The following is a 17,857-nucleotide window of genomic DNA, read 5'->3' on the forward strand; positions in this document are numbered from 1 at the left end:
CATGCAGTGAGGGCACTGGCACCTCCCCCTTCGCTCTGTGCAAGTGCTTAACAAGTTATAGGCAAGTTCAGATCAGGTCCTGTGCAGCCAAATGACATACAGCCCTTCCACAAGGGCCCCAAAGACGAGTTTACCTTCAGTTGCACTGGAGGGAAGTCTGAAGACATCTACACAACAGCCTCAACTGCCAAGCCTCTCTGCCACAGCCAGAGATGTGGCCCTAGATGTGTACCCAGGTGGGCACAGAGCACCGAGACTCAGTCCACATGACACTGAAGCACAGACAAGACAGAGTGCAGTTTTTAAAAGGAGGATTTATTTGACAAGTTTCACTTAGCGCAATATACCTAAAAGGAAATCACAATACAATGAAAGATTTAAATCAAGGCCTCAGAATTTCATACAAACACCAAGACCAAAATCCTAAAGTACTGGTATTGCGTCTCAAAATTTTCCCATTAACTTAAAAAAAAAAAAAAAAAGAAAAAAAGCTTAAACTTACGTGCCTTACAGGTTATTAAATGAAACTAGAATTAACGAACATGCCAAAATGTTTCACTTTTAATTGTAGACATAGCTCCTATATTGAGTTTTACAAAAAAATAAAAGCATGTCTTTCAACATGCATCCAAACAGTGTTCAATGTAACGTGGCAAAGGGCAACATTTAACATAATTCAACTGCTTTTACCTAAATACGCTTACTGCTTAAGTACATCCTATAACTAACTTGAGAAAAGCTGGAACTTAAGTTTAACAGTTATAGTTTACTCAGCTTCACTTTTACATCCTAGATTGAGTATTGTATTCAAAAATACTGGGCCTTAAGTCTTCATAACAATCCTGATTTCCACTTAGAGTAAGCATAAATCACAAGCTTGTATTGCAGAAACTGTTAAACTGAAGTTTTTTTTTCTTAAAAAAAAAAAAAAAAAAAAGTTGACCAAGAGTCAGTGATCAGGACAGATCAATTACATTCCCCATCCACCACTCATACTGGACATGCTAGACATCCCTCCCATTCCGTTCACGCCCATAGATGCACGGCTTCCACTACTGTAGTAGCTGCTGTTCATTGCTCCTTGGTTACCTGCAAAGAGATCAATTTGACAAGTTAGGAGTAATGTCAGACTACCAGTCAAATAAAATATAGTATTCCAAGAAAAAGTTTAAAAAGTATACGAGTACAAATGGCTGCTGTCCAAGTGGCGAGACGCATGTTTGGGAAAGGGGAATCCCGACTCCAAACAAGCCTCAATTAACCCCTTTTCTCTGCAGTACCAACTTGCCAGACTCTTGTGCTACCATTTTAACGGATTCTTCAGGATCAACATGAAAAATTAAGTTTAAAGGAAAACTAGTGTTTTTCAAAAATTGCAAAATTACTTCGTATTTTTAAAGCTAAACAAGGCATTTTTTAAAAAAATTTACCATAAACATTCACAATGTGTCCCTCGAATGGCATTTGAGAAAAGGGAGCACAGGGGAAGTCTCTTGCTTTTCCTATTCACGGTGGGCAGGAAGTGAGACAACCAAGGTGGACTAAAGGCAACTCACTGTGCCCAAATGGCAGCCTCCATGGAGTTAAGTCAGAGCCATTGACTGCTATAGAAAGTATTATTACAACATATCAGTATTTGCTATTGGGAATTTAAATTATATTTTTTGAGAAAATATTTACCTATGCAATGTTTGATTGAAAATCACTGGAGTTTTCCTGTAAAACTTGGTCTGCAAAAGGATTTTGTAGGGTAAGACTATAATACCAAAATCACCATTCTTTAGACCAATTGAAAAAAAATAAATAAAACCAATCCTAGGTTAACTAATAAATACGGTCCTGAACCCAACCACCATTCTACTATTCCAAATTCTCCCTCCATCTAAAATTGATGTACTGCTAACCAAAAGACAAAAAAGCGAACAACTTTATTTAATGTTTTAATAAATGGAGGCAGATATTTTCTGGCTCGACAGTATTCCAAAGTTGCAATGACTAGTTTTTTATTCACAGAACACTTCCCCCTCCCAATGATTGTTTCTGAAAATTAAGCTAGTAAAAAGTTACATTTGGATTGAAAGCATACATTTAATAACCCAATTTCACCAAAAAGGAGCCTGCACCTTCCCAACTAAAGAAACCTGCCTAAAACTTAATTCTAAGTATATTTAAAAAAACAGGCTTACCATATCCACTCATGCTGCTCTGGCCACCATAGCCGCCTCCGTAACCTCCACTCAGCTGCTGGCTGGCTGGGCCACCGTAACTGGACTGGTTTGCTGTTAAGTTAAGAAAACTTTAGAACCTTGTTCCTTACATAATGTGGTACCTGGTGGTACCGGGATTGTAATTCTATATCTATATTTTCCAGTCTTGATCTTATATTACTATAACCCTCTGCCTCCTTCTGCCTACTGTCTATAACCGGGCTACCCTTCTATCCATCATCTGAGCTACTCAAATATTTATAAACCGAAGTGCTAACGGTATATACATCAGCAGGACTAAAACCCACAAGATTCCCTAAGTAGAGGCATTTTGTGAAGATCTTATGAAACTGCCTGACTAGATTTAGTGGGGTTCCCCCTTAGATATATCAAAGGCACGTCAATACACCTAATTATGCCCACATTTATCTTAATCCTATTTTGCTATTTAAACTTTATACTCAGAAAATTTAAGTAGTTTCACTCCGTAGTCCCCTCCCCCAAGAGTACTTAAATCTAATTTGAATTATCTATCCTAAGGAACTTCATAACAAAGATTTAAGTAAGCCAGATACAAAATTCAAATATCAAGAAACTGCTTTCTTTGCCTAAGTTTGTTATGCTAAACTTATTAAATAGATTAACAACTTATAATTGACTTATACATATATAAACGTTTTGGTTTTTAAAAAAACTAACGATATTTACACAAGCCCATGCCTCCCATCATTTGGCTACCATAAGCACCACCGCTTGCTCCTGCTGTAGAATTCAAGAAGAGTTCTACATATCTGTGTTCTGAAATGAGAGAAAAGGCATACAAGGTTAGCTTAAAAAAAAGACACTAAAGTGATATTTACACAAACCCATGCCTCCTAGCATTTGGCTACCGTAAGCACCACCGCTTGCTCCTGCTGTAGAATTCAAGAAGAGTTCTACATATCTGTGTTCTGAAATGAGAAAAAAAAAGTTTGAAAATGTTTGTTGGTGAAACACAACAGGATAAGCACTTTTATAAAGTTTTTAAACAAGCAGATCTGTGAACTTCAAATACCTTGGCAAAGAAAATTCTAGCTACTTCTCTTAGGTGATCTACTTTAACTCCAATATCTAGCCTTTACATATTCATCTATGTTGTCAATTAAGGATATAAACTTCAAGATGTGCGTATCACAAATCCGTTAGACTAATTTTTAAAACCCAAACCTTCTTCAACCCACTGCCCCCCATCCCCCAAGAATTAATCTATTACTGGAGAGGAAACTTCTCATATATCCTTATTTTTCCATTTCCCTATTGTAAATGTTAGTCACACAATCACCTGTAAAGAGCCCACAAACGCTCAATCACACTTACGCATATTTGCTTTGTCTTTTGACATAGCTGCCACGGCATCTTCATGAGTTGCAAACTCGACATCTGCTTCACCAGTTACTCTGCCATCAGGACCAATTTCAATGTGTACTCTCACAGGATTGAGTGGTGAAAAAAACTACAACACAAGGCATTTCAAAGAATTAAATCAACTTTCTAATGTTACAAAATAAAACTACAATTTCTAACACAGTGCTCACATTTATAGAGTAAGGCTCAGACTTTTACTGCCATACTGAAATAAGACTTGTGAGTTCATCCTACACTTACATTATAAATGTCATTCTCAGTAGCTCTGTAAGGTAATCCACGCATGTGTACACAGTGTCCTGTTGTGCTCTGGAAAGTAGAGCCACCATCCCCATATCTGTGATCAGACATTCCTGAAAAACAGTAATTGAGGTCTAGATGGACAAGAGTGTAAGCATCCTTCAACTGAGAAATTCAATTCTTACCTTACCTCTTCCAAATCTATCTGACCCAAATCCATAGCCATCATTATAGCCATTGTAATCGTCATAGCCTCCATAGCCTGAAAGACAAAGTACAATCCATCAAACAAAACACCTAAACAAAGGAACAGACTACTTGCCAAACCCTGGGAATCCTCACGTACCTCCACCGTAAGCACCGCGCCTCATCCTCTCAAAGCCAGCTCCTCTGCCAATGCTGTTATACCCTCTGCCAGCCCCAGGTCTGTCATAGGGACCTGGCCGCTGCATGGCCATAAGCTTTCGTGGTGGATCATAATGAGTTCTAACTTCAGCTCTACTGCTCTTAAAGATCTCAATATACCTAAAGCATCGTTCATAAGGAAGGGGTAGGGAGGGGAGAGACAACATTAGTTCATTTTATACAGGTATTTAGTTACACAAGAAATACAATCTAGTCATAGCCATGAAACTGACTAATATTTAAAGCCAGATTTCTTATATTTGCATAGGCAATGACCAGAAATTCACTCAATAAATAGTAAGACAATGTAAACTTTACAGAAAAAAAACACTCACTCCTCCTGAGGCAGAGCCCAACCTTAGGGGTAGAGAGGAGTACTGTAAATAAACGTTCTAGGAGGGAAATAATTCCACTCAACTTTCAACATTTCAAGTCTTAAATCCATTGGCAGCATGTATAGCAAGTGGGCTAAAAAGCCAGCCTCCACCAACAGTCTAGCCCACACTACACATTTCCTTTCGCCAATAAATACCCCAGCCTATGCTTTTAGTAAGAATCAGCATAGGTAAGCGCATGCTTCAATGAAAAATAGTCACAAGCAAAGAGAATAAAACCTTTTGTGACAATTTCTTGAAAGCTATGCTTATTAATACTATGCAGAATATTTATATACAGCAAGAAAAAGTTTGTTGCATTTCAACTTTAAAAACAAGATCAGAAAGTATCACATTTTCTTATGGTAATATTAATTTACTCTAGGTGGGTGTTATTACAGCTAAAGCCAGGTTTGCATTAATTTTTTAAAGCCATAGTCTCTCAACTCTATTGATTGGGGTTAATAAGACTCACAAAATTGTCAAGTAGACCAATTAACTAGGGACAAATTTTAAACCTAAAATTTAGTTTGCGTGTAACATGGGACTGACACAAGAAAAGTTTGGAAATCATGGCAAAACATCAATTACCTAGGACTACAAAACATTAATTTCTTCTTTTAAGCAGAGAGAATATGGATTTAATTGTTTACCATAAGAAAAGTGACATATCCAACCAACCATCCATCCCCACCTGTGCCCTATTCTTTCCTTGTGTTTCTTTAGAGCCTTTTCAGCTATTTCCTGTGAAGCAAACTGCACGAAGGCCTCCCCCGTACTCCTCCCCTGGAAGTCCACCGGCAATGTTATCCCATTTGGCACGATTTCCAACCCTTCAACCCAAGGACAAATAACCCCAGTAGGGGGGCAATATTAACATCACAAGCCCAGAAATGATTCTTCTTATAGCTTTAAATAAACCAGAACTTTTAACTTTAGGTGAATGGTATGCTTTCAACAAGTACTCTTTAAATATGCATTGCAATAATATGAAGTTCCATTATTACGAAGTATAACTATTCTTAACACACCCATGGTACAGTATAAATTAAAAAAAAAAAAACTTGCTGAACGCAGGATGCATTAAGAATTCAACAACTTAAGAACACATATCTATGCAACTTAATGTTGAGAATTATACAAGAATTCAATTAAGTTTTAAGCATTAAATAACAGTTTTACTAAATTCAAAACACCTTTTACCTCATTTTATATTTCAATGCTTTAAGTTATTGGAACTTCAAGTCTTTAAAAAGGTATACATTTAAACATTTCATATAAAAACTAAAACATTAAATTATAATTGACAAACATAACAATCTAAACTTTCAACAAAACTGATCTACACAGCACAATCATGCATGCTTATGCTCTAACAGTAGTTATGATTCACTTCTGGAAATTCCGTCTATGAAAAATCCTTTCCGTGGATACATTCCCAAGCTTACAAAAAGGACTTAAAGCACTTTCCTAGAAGATATGAAATTATGTTCATATTTAACGTTGACAGATAGCATTCAATTCTCACCAATTTAGAGTAAAAACAAAACAAGACTTGATTTTTAAAATTCTGACATTAGGACTTGATACATATATAAATTTTTAACATACTACACTAAACCATGAAAGGATTTCTTGCTTCCAGTGTATCACATCATAAATATTAATATTTAAAATATACGATATCTAACATTGTTAAACATGCAATCTTATCAGCTCTTCAGCATAAAAACATTCAAATACTTTAGGCCCAGGAACAATTTCAAAACACTTTGTTATTTCAGATACTGAGACTACAAGCATTCAAACTACTCTCACTACATCTGATTTTCAGTAAGTTTATATCACACTGGTTAAACCAAGTCTTTCATAAATCGACTTCTGCATTAAAGAGAATTAGACCATTCTGGTCACATGACCCAAATGTGTCTCTTGCAACAACACAGACACTTGCCATAATTTACAACAACCTAATTCGTCACACTAATCTGATGTTAAGGGATCTTACCTTTAACGTGAAGTACTTAGCTGGACACCAATGTGAGGAAAAGCAGTTAAGCTGTTGAGGGCAATCCTCAATGAAAGATCTACTCTGAACTATAATACTAAATATAGGCAAAGTTAACATTTTGGAAGTACTTCATTTCCACCTTGAAGATGGGCTTAAATTATTTGAAGGTCTCTAGGAAGAAAACATTAATTCATTGGCAATTTACACAACCTATTGAAATACCTAAGCTACTCAACTTTAAGGTCTATTAAATCACCTTGCAGAAGCTAGCCAAAACTCACTGCTCATCAACAAACAGGACTACATACCTGAGAAGAACTGAACAATTTCTTCCTTGCTACATCCAAAGGGAAGTCCTCTAAGCCGTACAAAGCCATCATTGGCCGTGTCAGGACTATTTGGACCAGTATGCTTCAACACCCAATCCATTTCAACGTTGTTTGACTTGAATACTGAAAGAGGTGCTTAGAATTAGTCACTTTTGGAAAATTAGGTAACAAAGTTCAGACTTCCTGGGTCTTTAGATAAGCTAGGAAGAGCTGCCACAAACTCCCTTAGATGACCATTTCCATGCAGTCAAATACCTAAAATTCAGAAGGGGTAAGACCTCTATTGTTTAATGCTTTATTTACTGTAACTAGGGCAATGTAAATCAAACCTTCAACATATCTGTGTCCCATAGTTTCTCTGTCTTTTTTCAGGGCCAATTTGACTTCATCTTCTGATTCAAGTTCAACAAAAGCCTCGCCACTTGGTCTGCCTTCTCTGGTGTAGATGAAACGAATACCTTGAGCCCCATTTTGAATTTTGCAGTCTGGAAAGAAAACAACCGTTAATACGGAATTTAAAACCTAAAACCACCTCTGGGTGACACAGATGAAATGTCTATTCCGTGTCCCCACTACAAATTACGTAACTTGTGAAGCCTGCATATAATGATGGTATTACCAACTCCTGGAACTCCAATAAAAAAAAAAAAAACCTCATTCCCAAGGTGATGTATTTCCAACCCATCAACAACATACAATATTCAAAGCAGTTTCAGAATGAATCTCTCTCTTAAGTCCCTGCTACTTATGTCCACATCACACATCTTTTATCAATTTCTCAGAACATTATCAAGCCTGGACGTTGTGACTTTATGGCAAACCTACTTCGTTGCGAGTTGCTTTGGTCTGGTCTGGCGCGTTTGTCAAGTTTTACCTTACCAGCAGTCACATTACGGTTTCTCATTCAAATCCAAATTACAGGCCCAATACTCACCTGAAAGGGGATCAGTGTTACCAAGCTAAAATGCTCCAAGTTGCACAGCTGAAGCCAAACCCAGCGTTGCCCTCTGCAAGGTGGCTTCCAGTGTACTTGGTTCTTGTTTTACAGGTCGTTTTCCGTTACCAATGCTAAATTCAGATAGTAAGTCAACACTACAAACGTCTTGCCAAAAGCTGTCAATTTCATACAAGTAGAATTTTATCAGTCTAATTTTTCCCAGTCTAATAATGGGAACAAGGACATTCTGATAGAAAATATTCAGGAAACCTAGGGACTCCAAAAACACTTCCCTGGGTTTCAGTGTTTTCAATTGTATAGCCAGCCAAATTAAGAACTAGATGAGCAAACACTCTTCAATTACCAAATCTTGATTAGGAAAACTGAAATTAAGACGTGACATTTTAACTTTCCGAAGAATGCTCCTTTTCAAGGAAACACCAGAACTGGAAACAAGAGATTACACTTCAAGATACTGAAAAACATTACTATTATTGGTCTAATTACTCGGCAATTTTCTCGAGATTGAGGAGGAAACCCACCTATGCCAATTCATCTTTTCGCAAAAAGACACCGGGGCCAGGCGCGGTGGCTCACGCCTGTAATCCCAGCATTTTGGGAAACCGAGATGGGCTGATCACTTGAGGTCCAGAGGTTCGAGACCAGCCTGGCCAAAATGGTGAAACCCCGTCTCTACTAAAGAAACAAAAATTAGCCGGGCGTGGTGGTGCGCGCCTCTAGTCCCAGCTCCTCGGGAGACTGAGGCAGGAGACTCGCTTGAACCCAGGAGGCGGGGGCTGCAGTGAGCCGAGATCGCGCCACTGCACTCCAACCTGGGTGACAGAGACTCCCAACACAAAGGAAAAAGAAAAACGACATCCATAAAAGAAAAGTTGGTGTTCAAAGGTAGTAAAGAAATCAAAGGGTCTGCCAGATCTGCCGCACTCCCCCCGCAGGGCCAGGAGGACGGGCGGGGCTTTCGAAAATTCCATTGCGTAACCGCGGCCGGCCGGGCGCGAGCCACACGGCGGTGAGTGCAGTCGCCCGCGCCTCGCCAGGGGGCGCCCCGGGTCCCGCCGCCCCGCCCCGCCCCAGCCCGGCTGCCCGCCAGCCCGCCCGCCCCGGCCTCGAACTCGAACTCCCGCGTCCTAGTTCTAACTCACCAGAAAAAAACCTCTGCACTTCATCGGCCGAGCAAGACCACGGCAAGCCCCGGACCTTCACCACGAATCCCTCTCCGCCTTCGGTGCCCAACATCATCGTCTCTTACGCGGTCCGGCGTCGAAACAAACTGCAAGGCGGGGAGGACCAGACCTGAGAGCGCCAATTAAGCTGTCCTCCGCCTCCGAGGCGCCCCCGGGCCCGCACCGGCCCCCCCACCAAGCAAAAACCGGGGGGATGCACCCACCCCGGCGGCTCCAATACCCAACACCTCCTCGTCCGGCGGCCGGACCCCCAAAAGCTGTTCTGAGCAGCAACCGTCGGCGCCCCGAACCGTGGGGGCCCGGGCCGAGCCAGCGTGGAGGAAAGGAAATGGCGGCGGCCGCTTCCGCTCCGCCTCCTCCGACTTCTCACACAATAGAGTCGGCGCGGCCTGCAGGCCTCAGCTGCGGTGCCGACATTCAGCGAACCACTCGCGGCTCTCGATGGCAGCCCGCAGCTCGCCAAGGTCCCCGTGGCCCTCCCAGAGGTATGAGGACAACCAATCCTCGCAAAAACGGCGCCCACGGTGGTCGGTGAACTGCAAGCGAGGACCCACCGAGACTCACCCAGAAACCCGACTTCTGCGTGGCTAAGACGAAATGGCCAGCGGGCGCCTGCGCAACCTAAATAAGGCCCTTTGTGCGAGTTCTGCGCACGCGCAGCCAGCTGCCCGCACCGCCCCGTTGCGTCACAAAGAGCTCTGGCGCATGCGTAGTTTCAAGAGCCAGCCCACCGTCCGCCGGCGGATTATTACACGCTTGGGTTTTGGGCGCAGCACCCCCACCCATAAAGCCGCCGGGCTTTTTATTGCGCATGCGCCTTCCCGCGAATATTGAACTTGGGAGTCTTAGCGGTTTATAATTGTTTCATGCGCATGCGTCTTCCTTGAAACCGTTCTCTAGCCTTACCCGCCAGCGTGGGGGAGGGGAATGGCGGCCGCCTGTTCCCTATGGGACTGTATAGGAGTCCCGAGCTCTGGGTTGAAGAGGTGGGCGTCTTTCTACCCCTTACCCCCTGGCTCTTACCGGTGCGCTCCTGGCCGACCTGAAAGGAGAGGCGCGGCCTTCAGGCGTTCCCACTCCCCGCGCCGCCTGTCTCCCCTTTATCCCCAAACCGGCCGAAGCTGATCAGCCGCAGATGGTCGAGCGTCCTGGGAGCTGCGGGGCTGCGGACGTCCCGCGCCCGAAGCCACCCGGATGGTGCCTGGGGCACGTCCCAGCCATGTGTGCCTCCACTTCCCCTTACCTGCGGTCGTCGGGCCTAGGGCCCCGGTCGGCGCGAGGTTCCCGTGCCTGTGGCTCGCGCCTGTACCCAGCTTTTGCCTAACGAACTCGCACCCTGTGTACCCCTTGACCCGCCTCACGGTCGGTGGGCCTTCCGTGCCCTGGGGCCCTGGCACGAGGAGGAATCGCGAGCGCGGGCTTCTCCACGGGTGCGTGCCGGCCTCTGCCCGGTAGGTTACCGCTGAATCTCCCAGGACAGAATCGGTAACAGTGCGTCCAATCCCCGGGCGTAGACGCCGCATTCGAGGAGACCCCCGGCTCACCCCATGTGCACACATGCTGCCAGATGAGTAATGTTCGTGGTTTCTAACAGCACTGCCCAACACCGAAGATGCCGTAGCCTCCCAGGCCTCCCCAGGTCTGATCTGGCTGCCCTCCTCACCCCAGCTCTAGTGGACACAGACAATAAACAAATTAACAATAAGGCAGGGTTGGACCTTGCCGCAGGGCTACCTTAGCTAGTGCAGGCCTAAGTGCCACCCTGGGAAGATGCAGACGAAGCATGTTTCCAACCCCAGGGCCACAGAGTCCGAATCCAGTTTTGACAGGTTTGAGAAAAGTAGAGAGGACATCAAAAGAAAGACGGGAGCCCAGAGCTAAGCAGGGCCTGATCTTCAAAAGCCACTTAGGCCTTGGCAAGGATGTTAACTCCGAGAGAAGGCTTTGGCAGGTGATCAGCAGGGGAGCAATAAGCCCTATGCAAAGGAAAACTTGCTGGATGTGAGGGGAATGCAGATGGAGCAGGCAGGGTGAATGACGGTACATGCCATGCCCTCTACTACAAACGGAACTGGAAGCACATATCTGTGGTACCATTTCAGAAAACACTTTGGCTGAGGTAATCAAAAAGAGAGACTCTGGCCAGGTGCGGTGGTTCACGCCTCTAATACCAGCACTTTGGGAGGCCGAGGCAGGCAGATCACTTGAGGTCAGGAGTTTGAGACCAACTTGGCCAACATGGTGAAACACCATCTCTACTAAAGATACAAAAATTAGCTGGGCATGGTGGCACACGCCTGTAATCCCAGCTACTCTGGAGGCTGAAGCAGGAGAATCACCTGAACCCAGGAGGCAGAGGAAGCAGTGAGCTGAGATCACACCACTGTCCTCCAGCCTGGGCAACAGAGAAAGACTCCCTCTCAAAAAAAAAAAAAAATTAGCCAGACATGGTGGCATATACATGTAATCCCAACCACTTGGAGAGACTGAGGCAGGAGAATTGCTTAAACCCAGTAGGCAGCGGTTGCAGTCAGCTGAGATCATGCCATTGCACTCCAGCCTGGGCAACAAGAGTGAAACTCCATCTCAAAAAAAATAGTAGTGAGGTAGAATAAATTTCATACATTTATAGCCAATGCTCTTATATATAAATTGTCCAACATATTAAAACAAGGTTTTTAAATATTTATTTTTTATTTATTATTTATTTATTTTTGAGAAACGGCCTCACTGTCACCCAGGCTGGAGTGCAGTGGTGCAAACATGGCTCACTACAGCCTCTACCTCCTGGGCTCAAACAATCCTCCTGCCTCAACCTCCTGAGTAGGTAGGACCACAGGCATGTGCCACCTTGCTCAGATAACTTTTTTATTTTTCTTTTTGTAGCAATGGGGTCTCATTTTGTTGCCCAAGCTGGTCTTGAATTCCTGGACTCAAGGAGTCATCCCACCTCAGCTGCCCAGAGAAAGTGCTGGGATTACAGGTATGAGCCACCATGTCTGGCAATGAAAGAAGGTTTTTTTGTTTGCTTTTGTTTTTGAGACAGTCTCACTCTGTCACCCAGGCTGGAGTACAGTGGTGCAATCTCGGCTCGCTGCACTCTCTGCCTTCCAGGTTCAAGGAATTCTCGTGCCTCAGCTTCCCAAGTCTAAAGGGATTACAGGTGTGTGCCACCACACCTACTTTTTTTTAATTTTTAGTTGAGATGGGGTTTTGCCACGTTGGCCAGGCTGGTCTGGAACTCCTGACCTCAAGTGACCTGCCTGCCTCGGCCTCCCAAAGTACTGAGATTACAAGCATGAGCCACCACGCTCAGCCAAAGGTTTTTTAAAATAAAAAGTTCATCATCAGCCCAGGCGAGGTGGCTCATGCCTGTAATCCCACCACTTTGGGAGGCCAAGGCCGGTGGATCACGAGGTCAGGAGTTCGAGACCAGCCTGACCAACATGGTGAAACCCCCTTTCTACTAAAAATACAAAACGTAGCCAGGTGTGGTGGCAGCGCCTGTAATCCCAGCTACTCAGGAGGCTGAGGCAGGAGACTCACTTGAACCTGGGAGGTGGAGGTTGGAGTGAGCAGAGATTGTACCACTGCACTTCAGCCTGGGCCACAGAGCAAGACTCCATCTAAAAAAAACAAAAAAATTCACCATCTTGCCTCAGTGGTCTTTATGTCTTGGTACACTTCTTATAGTTTACAGAGCTCTTTGTTAAGGCTGTTAGCCCTTAGGATAGTTGCCCCAAACATTCTTCTCAGTTTGCCTACCTTTTAATTATTTTTGTGGTTTTGTGGTGGTATTTTTTGTTTGTTTGTTTTGTTTTTTTTTTGAGACAGAGTCTTGCTCTGTCACCCAGGCTGGAGTGCAGTGGCCGGATCTCAGCTCACTGCAAGCTCCGCCTCCCGGGTTTACGCCATTCTCCTGCCTCAGCCTCCCGAGTAGCTGGGACTACAGGCGCCCGCCACCTCGCCCGGCTAGTTTTTTTGTATTTTTTAGTAGAGACGGGGTTTCACCGTGTTAGCCGGGATGGTCTCTCGATCTCCTGACCTCGTGATCTGCCCGTCTCGGCCTCCTAAAGTGCTGGGATTACAGGCTTGAGCCACCGCACCCGGCCTTTTTTGTTTGTTTTACAGACAATGTCTTGTTCTGTGCCGTGACACAATCATAGCTCACTGCAGCCTTGAACTCCTAGGCTCAAGCCATCCTCCACACTCAGCCTCCTGAGTAGCTAGGGCTACAGTCACTTTCAACCAGGCCTGACTAATTGTTTGTATTGTTTTGTGGTGATGCGGGTCTCACTATGTTGCCCAGGCTAGTCTTGAATTCCTGGCGTCAAGCAATTCTCTCACCTTGGCCTCTCAAAGCACTGGAATTATTCTACATGTGAGCCATGATGCTCGGCCCCGATTTGTGATTGCTTTTTTTTTTTTAAGACAGGATCTCACTTTGTCACTCAGGTTGGAGTGCAGGTATGTGATCTCGGCTCACTGCAACTTCCACCTCCCAGGTTCAAGCAATTTTTGTGCCTCAACCTCCCAAATTGCTGGGATACCCCAGGCGCAGTGGCTCACACTTGTAATCCCAGCACTTTGGGAGGCCGAGGTGGGTGGATCTCTTGATGTCAGGAGTTTGAGACAGCTTGGCCAACATGGTGAAACCCTGTCTCTACTAAAAATACAAAATTAGCCAGGCGTGGTGGCGAGTGCCTGTAATCCCAGCTACTTGGGAGGCTGAGGCAGGAGAATCACTTGAACCCAGGAGGTGGAGGTTGCAGTGAGCAGAGATCCCGCCAGTGTACTCCAGCCTGGGCAACAGAGGGAGACTCCATCTCAAAAAAAGAAGGAAAAAAGTACCAAATAGCTGGGATTACAGGCAGGCACCATCACACCTGGCTAATTTTTGTATTTTTAGTAGAGATGGAGTTTCACCATGTTGGCCAGGCTGGTCTGGAACTCCAGACCTCAAGTAATCCACCCACCTCAGCCTCCCAAAGTGCTGGAATTACAGGTGTGAGCACTGCACCCGGCCTATGATTGCTTTTTAATATTTGGACATATAGAATGTTTAAATTTCTTGATGTCAAAGCCATGGATATGTTCCTTTGAGGTTTGTCTTTAAGTTTAGAAAGCCTTTCCCATCCAGAGATTAAACACATATTTGTTATCTTTGGTATCATTTATAAGACACATTTTGTACAGCTTAGCCTTAATGAGATAGGAATGTGTTTTATTTATTTTCTTCTGCTTTTTTTTTTTTTTTTTTTTTTTGAGATGGAGTCTTGCTCTGTCACCCAGGCTAGAGTGCAATGGCGTAATCTCGGCTCACTGCAACCTCCACCTCCGGGATCCAAGCAATTCTCCTACCTCAGCCTCCAGAGTAGCTGGGATTATAGGCGTCCGCTATCATGCCCAGCTAATTTTTGTGTTTTTAGTAGAGACGGGGTGTCGCCATGTTGACCTCAGGTGATCCACCCACCTCAGCCTCCCAAATTGCTGGGATTATAGGCATGAACCACCTCGCCTGGCCAGGAATGTGTTTTAAAACCAATGATATCAGCTGGGCGTGGTGGCTCACCCTGTAATCCTAGCTCTTTGGGAGGCCATGGTGGGCTGATCACTTGAGGTCAAGCGTTCCAGACCCACCTGGCCAACATGGTGAAACACCGTCTCTACTAAATTGTCACATCTCATCCTTTGAGCAAAGATCAAGTGTAGTAAAAAAGATAAATTAACCGGGCGTGATGGCACACACCTGTAATCCCAGCTACACAAGAGCCTGAGGTGGGAGGATGGCTTGAACCCTGGAGGGAGAGGTTGCAGTGAGCCAAGATCACACCACTGCACTCCAGAATAGGTGACAGAGCAAGACTCTGCCTCAAAGAAAAGAAAAGAAATGCAATCATAAATAACATGGCTGGGCGTGGTGGCTCACACGTGTAATGCTAGCACTTTGTGGGCCGAGGCAGGCAGATTGCTTCAGTTGAGGAGTTTGAAGCAAGCCTGGGCAACATGGTCAAAACCCATCTCTACAAAAATACAAAAATTAGCCGGGCACAGTGACAAAGTGAGACCATCTCAAAAAATAATAAAAATACAGCCAGGCGCGGTGGCTTACACTTGTAATCCCAGTACTTTGGGAGGCCGAGGCGGGCGGATCACGAGGTCAGGAGATAAGAGACCATCCTGGCTAACACGGTGAAACCCCGTCTCTACTAAAATACAAAAAAAGTAGCTGGGCATGGTGGCGGGCGCCTGTAGTCCCAGCTACTTGGGAGGCAGAGGCAGGAGAATGGCGTGAATCTGGGAGGCGGAGCTTTCAGTGAGCCGAGATCACACCACTGCACTCCAGCCTGAGCGACAGAGCGAGACTCCATCTCAATAATAATAATAATAATAGTAATAATACTATGTCGCCCAGGCTGGAGTGCAGTGGCACGATCTTGGCTCCCTGCAACCTCCCCCACCCAGGCTCAGGTGATCCTCCTGCCTCAGCCTCCCAACAAGTAGCTGGACTCTAGGCACATGCCACCACGCCAGGCTAATTTTTGTATTTTTAGTAGAGACAGGTTGACCAGGCTGGTCTGGAACTCCTGAACTCAGGTGATCTGCCTGCCTCGGCCTCCCAAAGCGCTGGGATTACAAACCACCATGCCAGGCCAGAATTTGTTTGTAGTAGTGCAGAAAATAATGGTGGGACTTAAAATTGATGATATTTTAGATTTGATGGAAACTGTTATACTCCAGTTATTTTGTGTGATGACATGTTACAGCCATTAAAATTATATTTTCATGGATTTCTTAATAATGTGAAGTAGACTGGGCACAGTGGCTCACGCCTGTAATCCCAGCACTTTGGGAGGCCGAGGTGGGCAGATCACCTGAGGTCAGGAGTTCAAAACCAGCCTGGCCAACATAGTGAAACCCTATTTCTACGAAAAATACAAAAATTAGTCAGGTGTGCTGGCAAGTACCTGTAATCCCAGCTACTTGGGAGGCTGAGGCAAGAGAATCACTTGAACCTGGGAGGCGGAGGTTGCAGTGAGCCAAGATTGCGCCACTGCACTCCAGCCTGGGCAATAGAGCAAGACTCGATCTCAAAAAAAAAAAAAAGAGAGACCTGGTCAATATGGTGAAACCCTGTCTCTACTAAAATACAAAAATTGGCCAGGTGTGGTGGTAGGTGTCTGTAATCCCAGTTACTCAGGAGGCTGAGGCAGGAGAATCACTTGAATCCGGGAGGCAGAGGTTGCAGTGAGCCAAGATCGCACTACTGCACTCCAGCCTAGGTGACAGAGCCAGACTCTGTCTCAAAAAAAAATAAAATGCTTACTGGTATCTCAGCTAATTCCCAAAACAACCCAATGGGAGATGAGTACTATTATTTACCCCATTTTACAAATTTTACAAAGAGAGGTTAGAGTAATTAATTTGCTCCAGGTAGGTGCACAGCTGGTAAACACTGCCATGATTGACCTGCTAGTCGGCTAGGATCCGGAAACCACCGCTCACCATACAGCCCTCAAGAAACAGAACCCCGGGCTAGGCACAGTAGCTCACGCCTGTAATCCCAGCACTTTGGGAGGCCGAGGTGGGTGGATCACGAGGTCAGGAGATCGAGACCATCCTGGCTAACATGGTGATACCCTGTCTCTACTAAAAAGACAAAAAATTAGCCAGGCGTGGTGGGAGGTACCTATAGTCCCAGCTACTCGGGAGGCTGAGGCAGGAGAATGGCGGGAACCCAGAAGGCAGAGCTTGCAGTGAGCCTAGATTTTGCCACTGCACTCCAACCTGGGTGACAGAGCAAGACTCGGTCTCAAAAAAAAAAAAAAAAAAAAGCCAGGCGTAGTGGCTACACCTGTAATCCCAGTACTTTGGGAGGCCAAGGCAGGTGGATCACCTGACATCAAGAGTTGGAGACCAGCCTGGCCAACATGGTGAAACTCCGTCTCTCCTAAAAAAATACAAAAATTAGCCGGGCATAGTGACACGTGCCTGTAATCCCAGCTACTTGGAGGCTGAGGCAGGAGAATCACTTGAACCTGGGAGGCGGAGGTTGCGGTGAGCCTAGATCACGCCACTGCACTCGAGCCTGGGTGACAGAACGAGACTCTGTCTCAAAACAAAACAAACAGAAAAACAGAACCCTGAGATTTGCAAAAGAAAATATGCAGATGGCCGGGCGCGGTGGCTCAAGCCTGTAATCCCAGCACTTTGGGAGGCCGAGGCGGGCGGATCACAAGGTCAGGAGATCGAGACCACAGTGAAACCCCGTCTCTACTAAAAATACAAAAAATTAGCCGGGCGCGGTGGCGGGCGCCTGTAGTCCCAGCTACTCAGGAGGCTGAGGCAGGAGAATGGCGGGAACCCGGGAGGCGGAGCTTGCAGTGAGCCGAGATCGCGCCACTGCACTCCAGCCTGGGCAACAGCGTGAGACTCCGTCTCAAAAAAAAAAAAAAAAAGAAAATATGCAGATGACCAGGCTCACGCCTGTAATCCCAACACTTTGGGAGGCCAAGATCGTGGATTACCTGAGGTCAGGAGTTCAAGACCAGTCTGACCAACATAGAGAAACCCTGCCTCTACTAAAAATACAAAAAATTAACCGGCCGTGGTGGCACATGCCTGTAATCGCAGCTACTCGAGAGGCTGAGGCAGGAGAATCGCTTGAACCTAGGAGGTGGCAGTTGTAGTGAGCTGAGATCATGTCATTGCACTCCAGCCTGGGCAACAAGAGCAAAACTAAAA

General features: G+C 45.1%; 1 protein-coding gene across 28 annotated transcripts; it reads right to left on the reverse strand.

The window, feature by feature from the left end:
- Window positions 1–294: 294 nt before the first annotated feature.
- HNRNPH1 (heterogeneous nuclear ribonucleoprotein H1) lies at window positions 295–10,784 on the reverse strand. Of its 28 annotated transcripts, none has more exons than XM_065547148.1 (14): window positions 10,356–10,784; window positions 9,071–9,198; window positions 7,300–7,455; window positions 6,950–7,093; window positions 5,325–5,463; window positions 4,198–4,376; window positions 4,042–4,113; window positions 3,852–3,985; window positions 3,564–3,699; window positions 3,098–3,157; window positions 2,916–3,005; window positions 2,187–2,279; window positions 1,681–1,730; window positions 295–1,089 (listed from the first exon to the last, which is right to left on the reverse strand). In XM_065547148.1, exons 2-13 carry the CDS (start codon window positions 9,165–9,167, stop codon window positions 1,681–1,683), a joined length of 1,350 nt encoding a protein of 449 aa, XP_065403220.1. In that variant the 5' UTR covers window positions 9,168–9,198; window positions 10,356–10,784; the 3' UTR covers window positions 295–1,089. The 28 variants fall into 28 exon arrangements, with proteins under 28 accessions (XP_065403220.1, XP_005558820.1, XP_005558819.1 ...); XM_005558763.4 differs by lacking the exon at window positions 10,356–10,784 and adding an exon at window positions 9,677–9,715 and having other exon boundaries at window positions 2,946–3,005; XM_005558762.4 differs by lacking the exon at window positions 10,356–10,784 and adding an exon at window positions 9,677–9,715.
- Window positions 10,785–17,857: the final 7,073 nt, after the last annotated feature.

Source organism: Macaca fascicularis, chromosome 6 (genome assembly GCF_037993035.2).
Source record: "Macaca fascicularis isolate 582-1 chromosome 6, T2T-MFA8v1.1".
Classification (NCBI taxonomy): Eukaryota; Metazoa; Chordata; class Mammalia; order Primates; family Cercopithecidae; genus Macaca; species Macaca fascicularis.

Coding starts and splice junctions, on each gene's coding strand:
- HNRNPH1 (XM_005558759.4), bottom strand. CDS start 9,167: ATGATGTTGGGCACCGAAGGCGGAGAGGGATTCGTGGTGAAGGTCCGG. Junction 3,700..3,851: donor CTGAGAATGACATTTATAAT/GTAAGTGTAGGA, acceptor CTTGTGTTGTAG/TTTTTTTCACCACTCAATCC. Junction 3,006..3,097: donor AGCAAGCGGTGGTGCTTACG/GTAGCCAAATGC, acceptor CTCTCATTTCAG/AACACAGATATGTAGAACTC.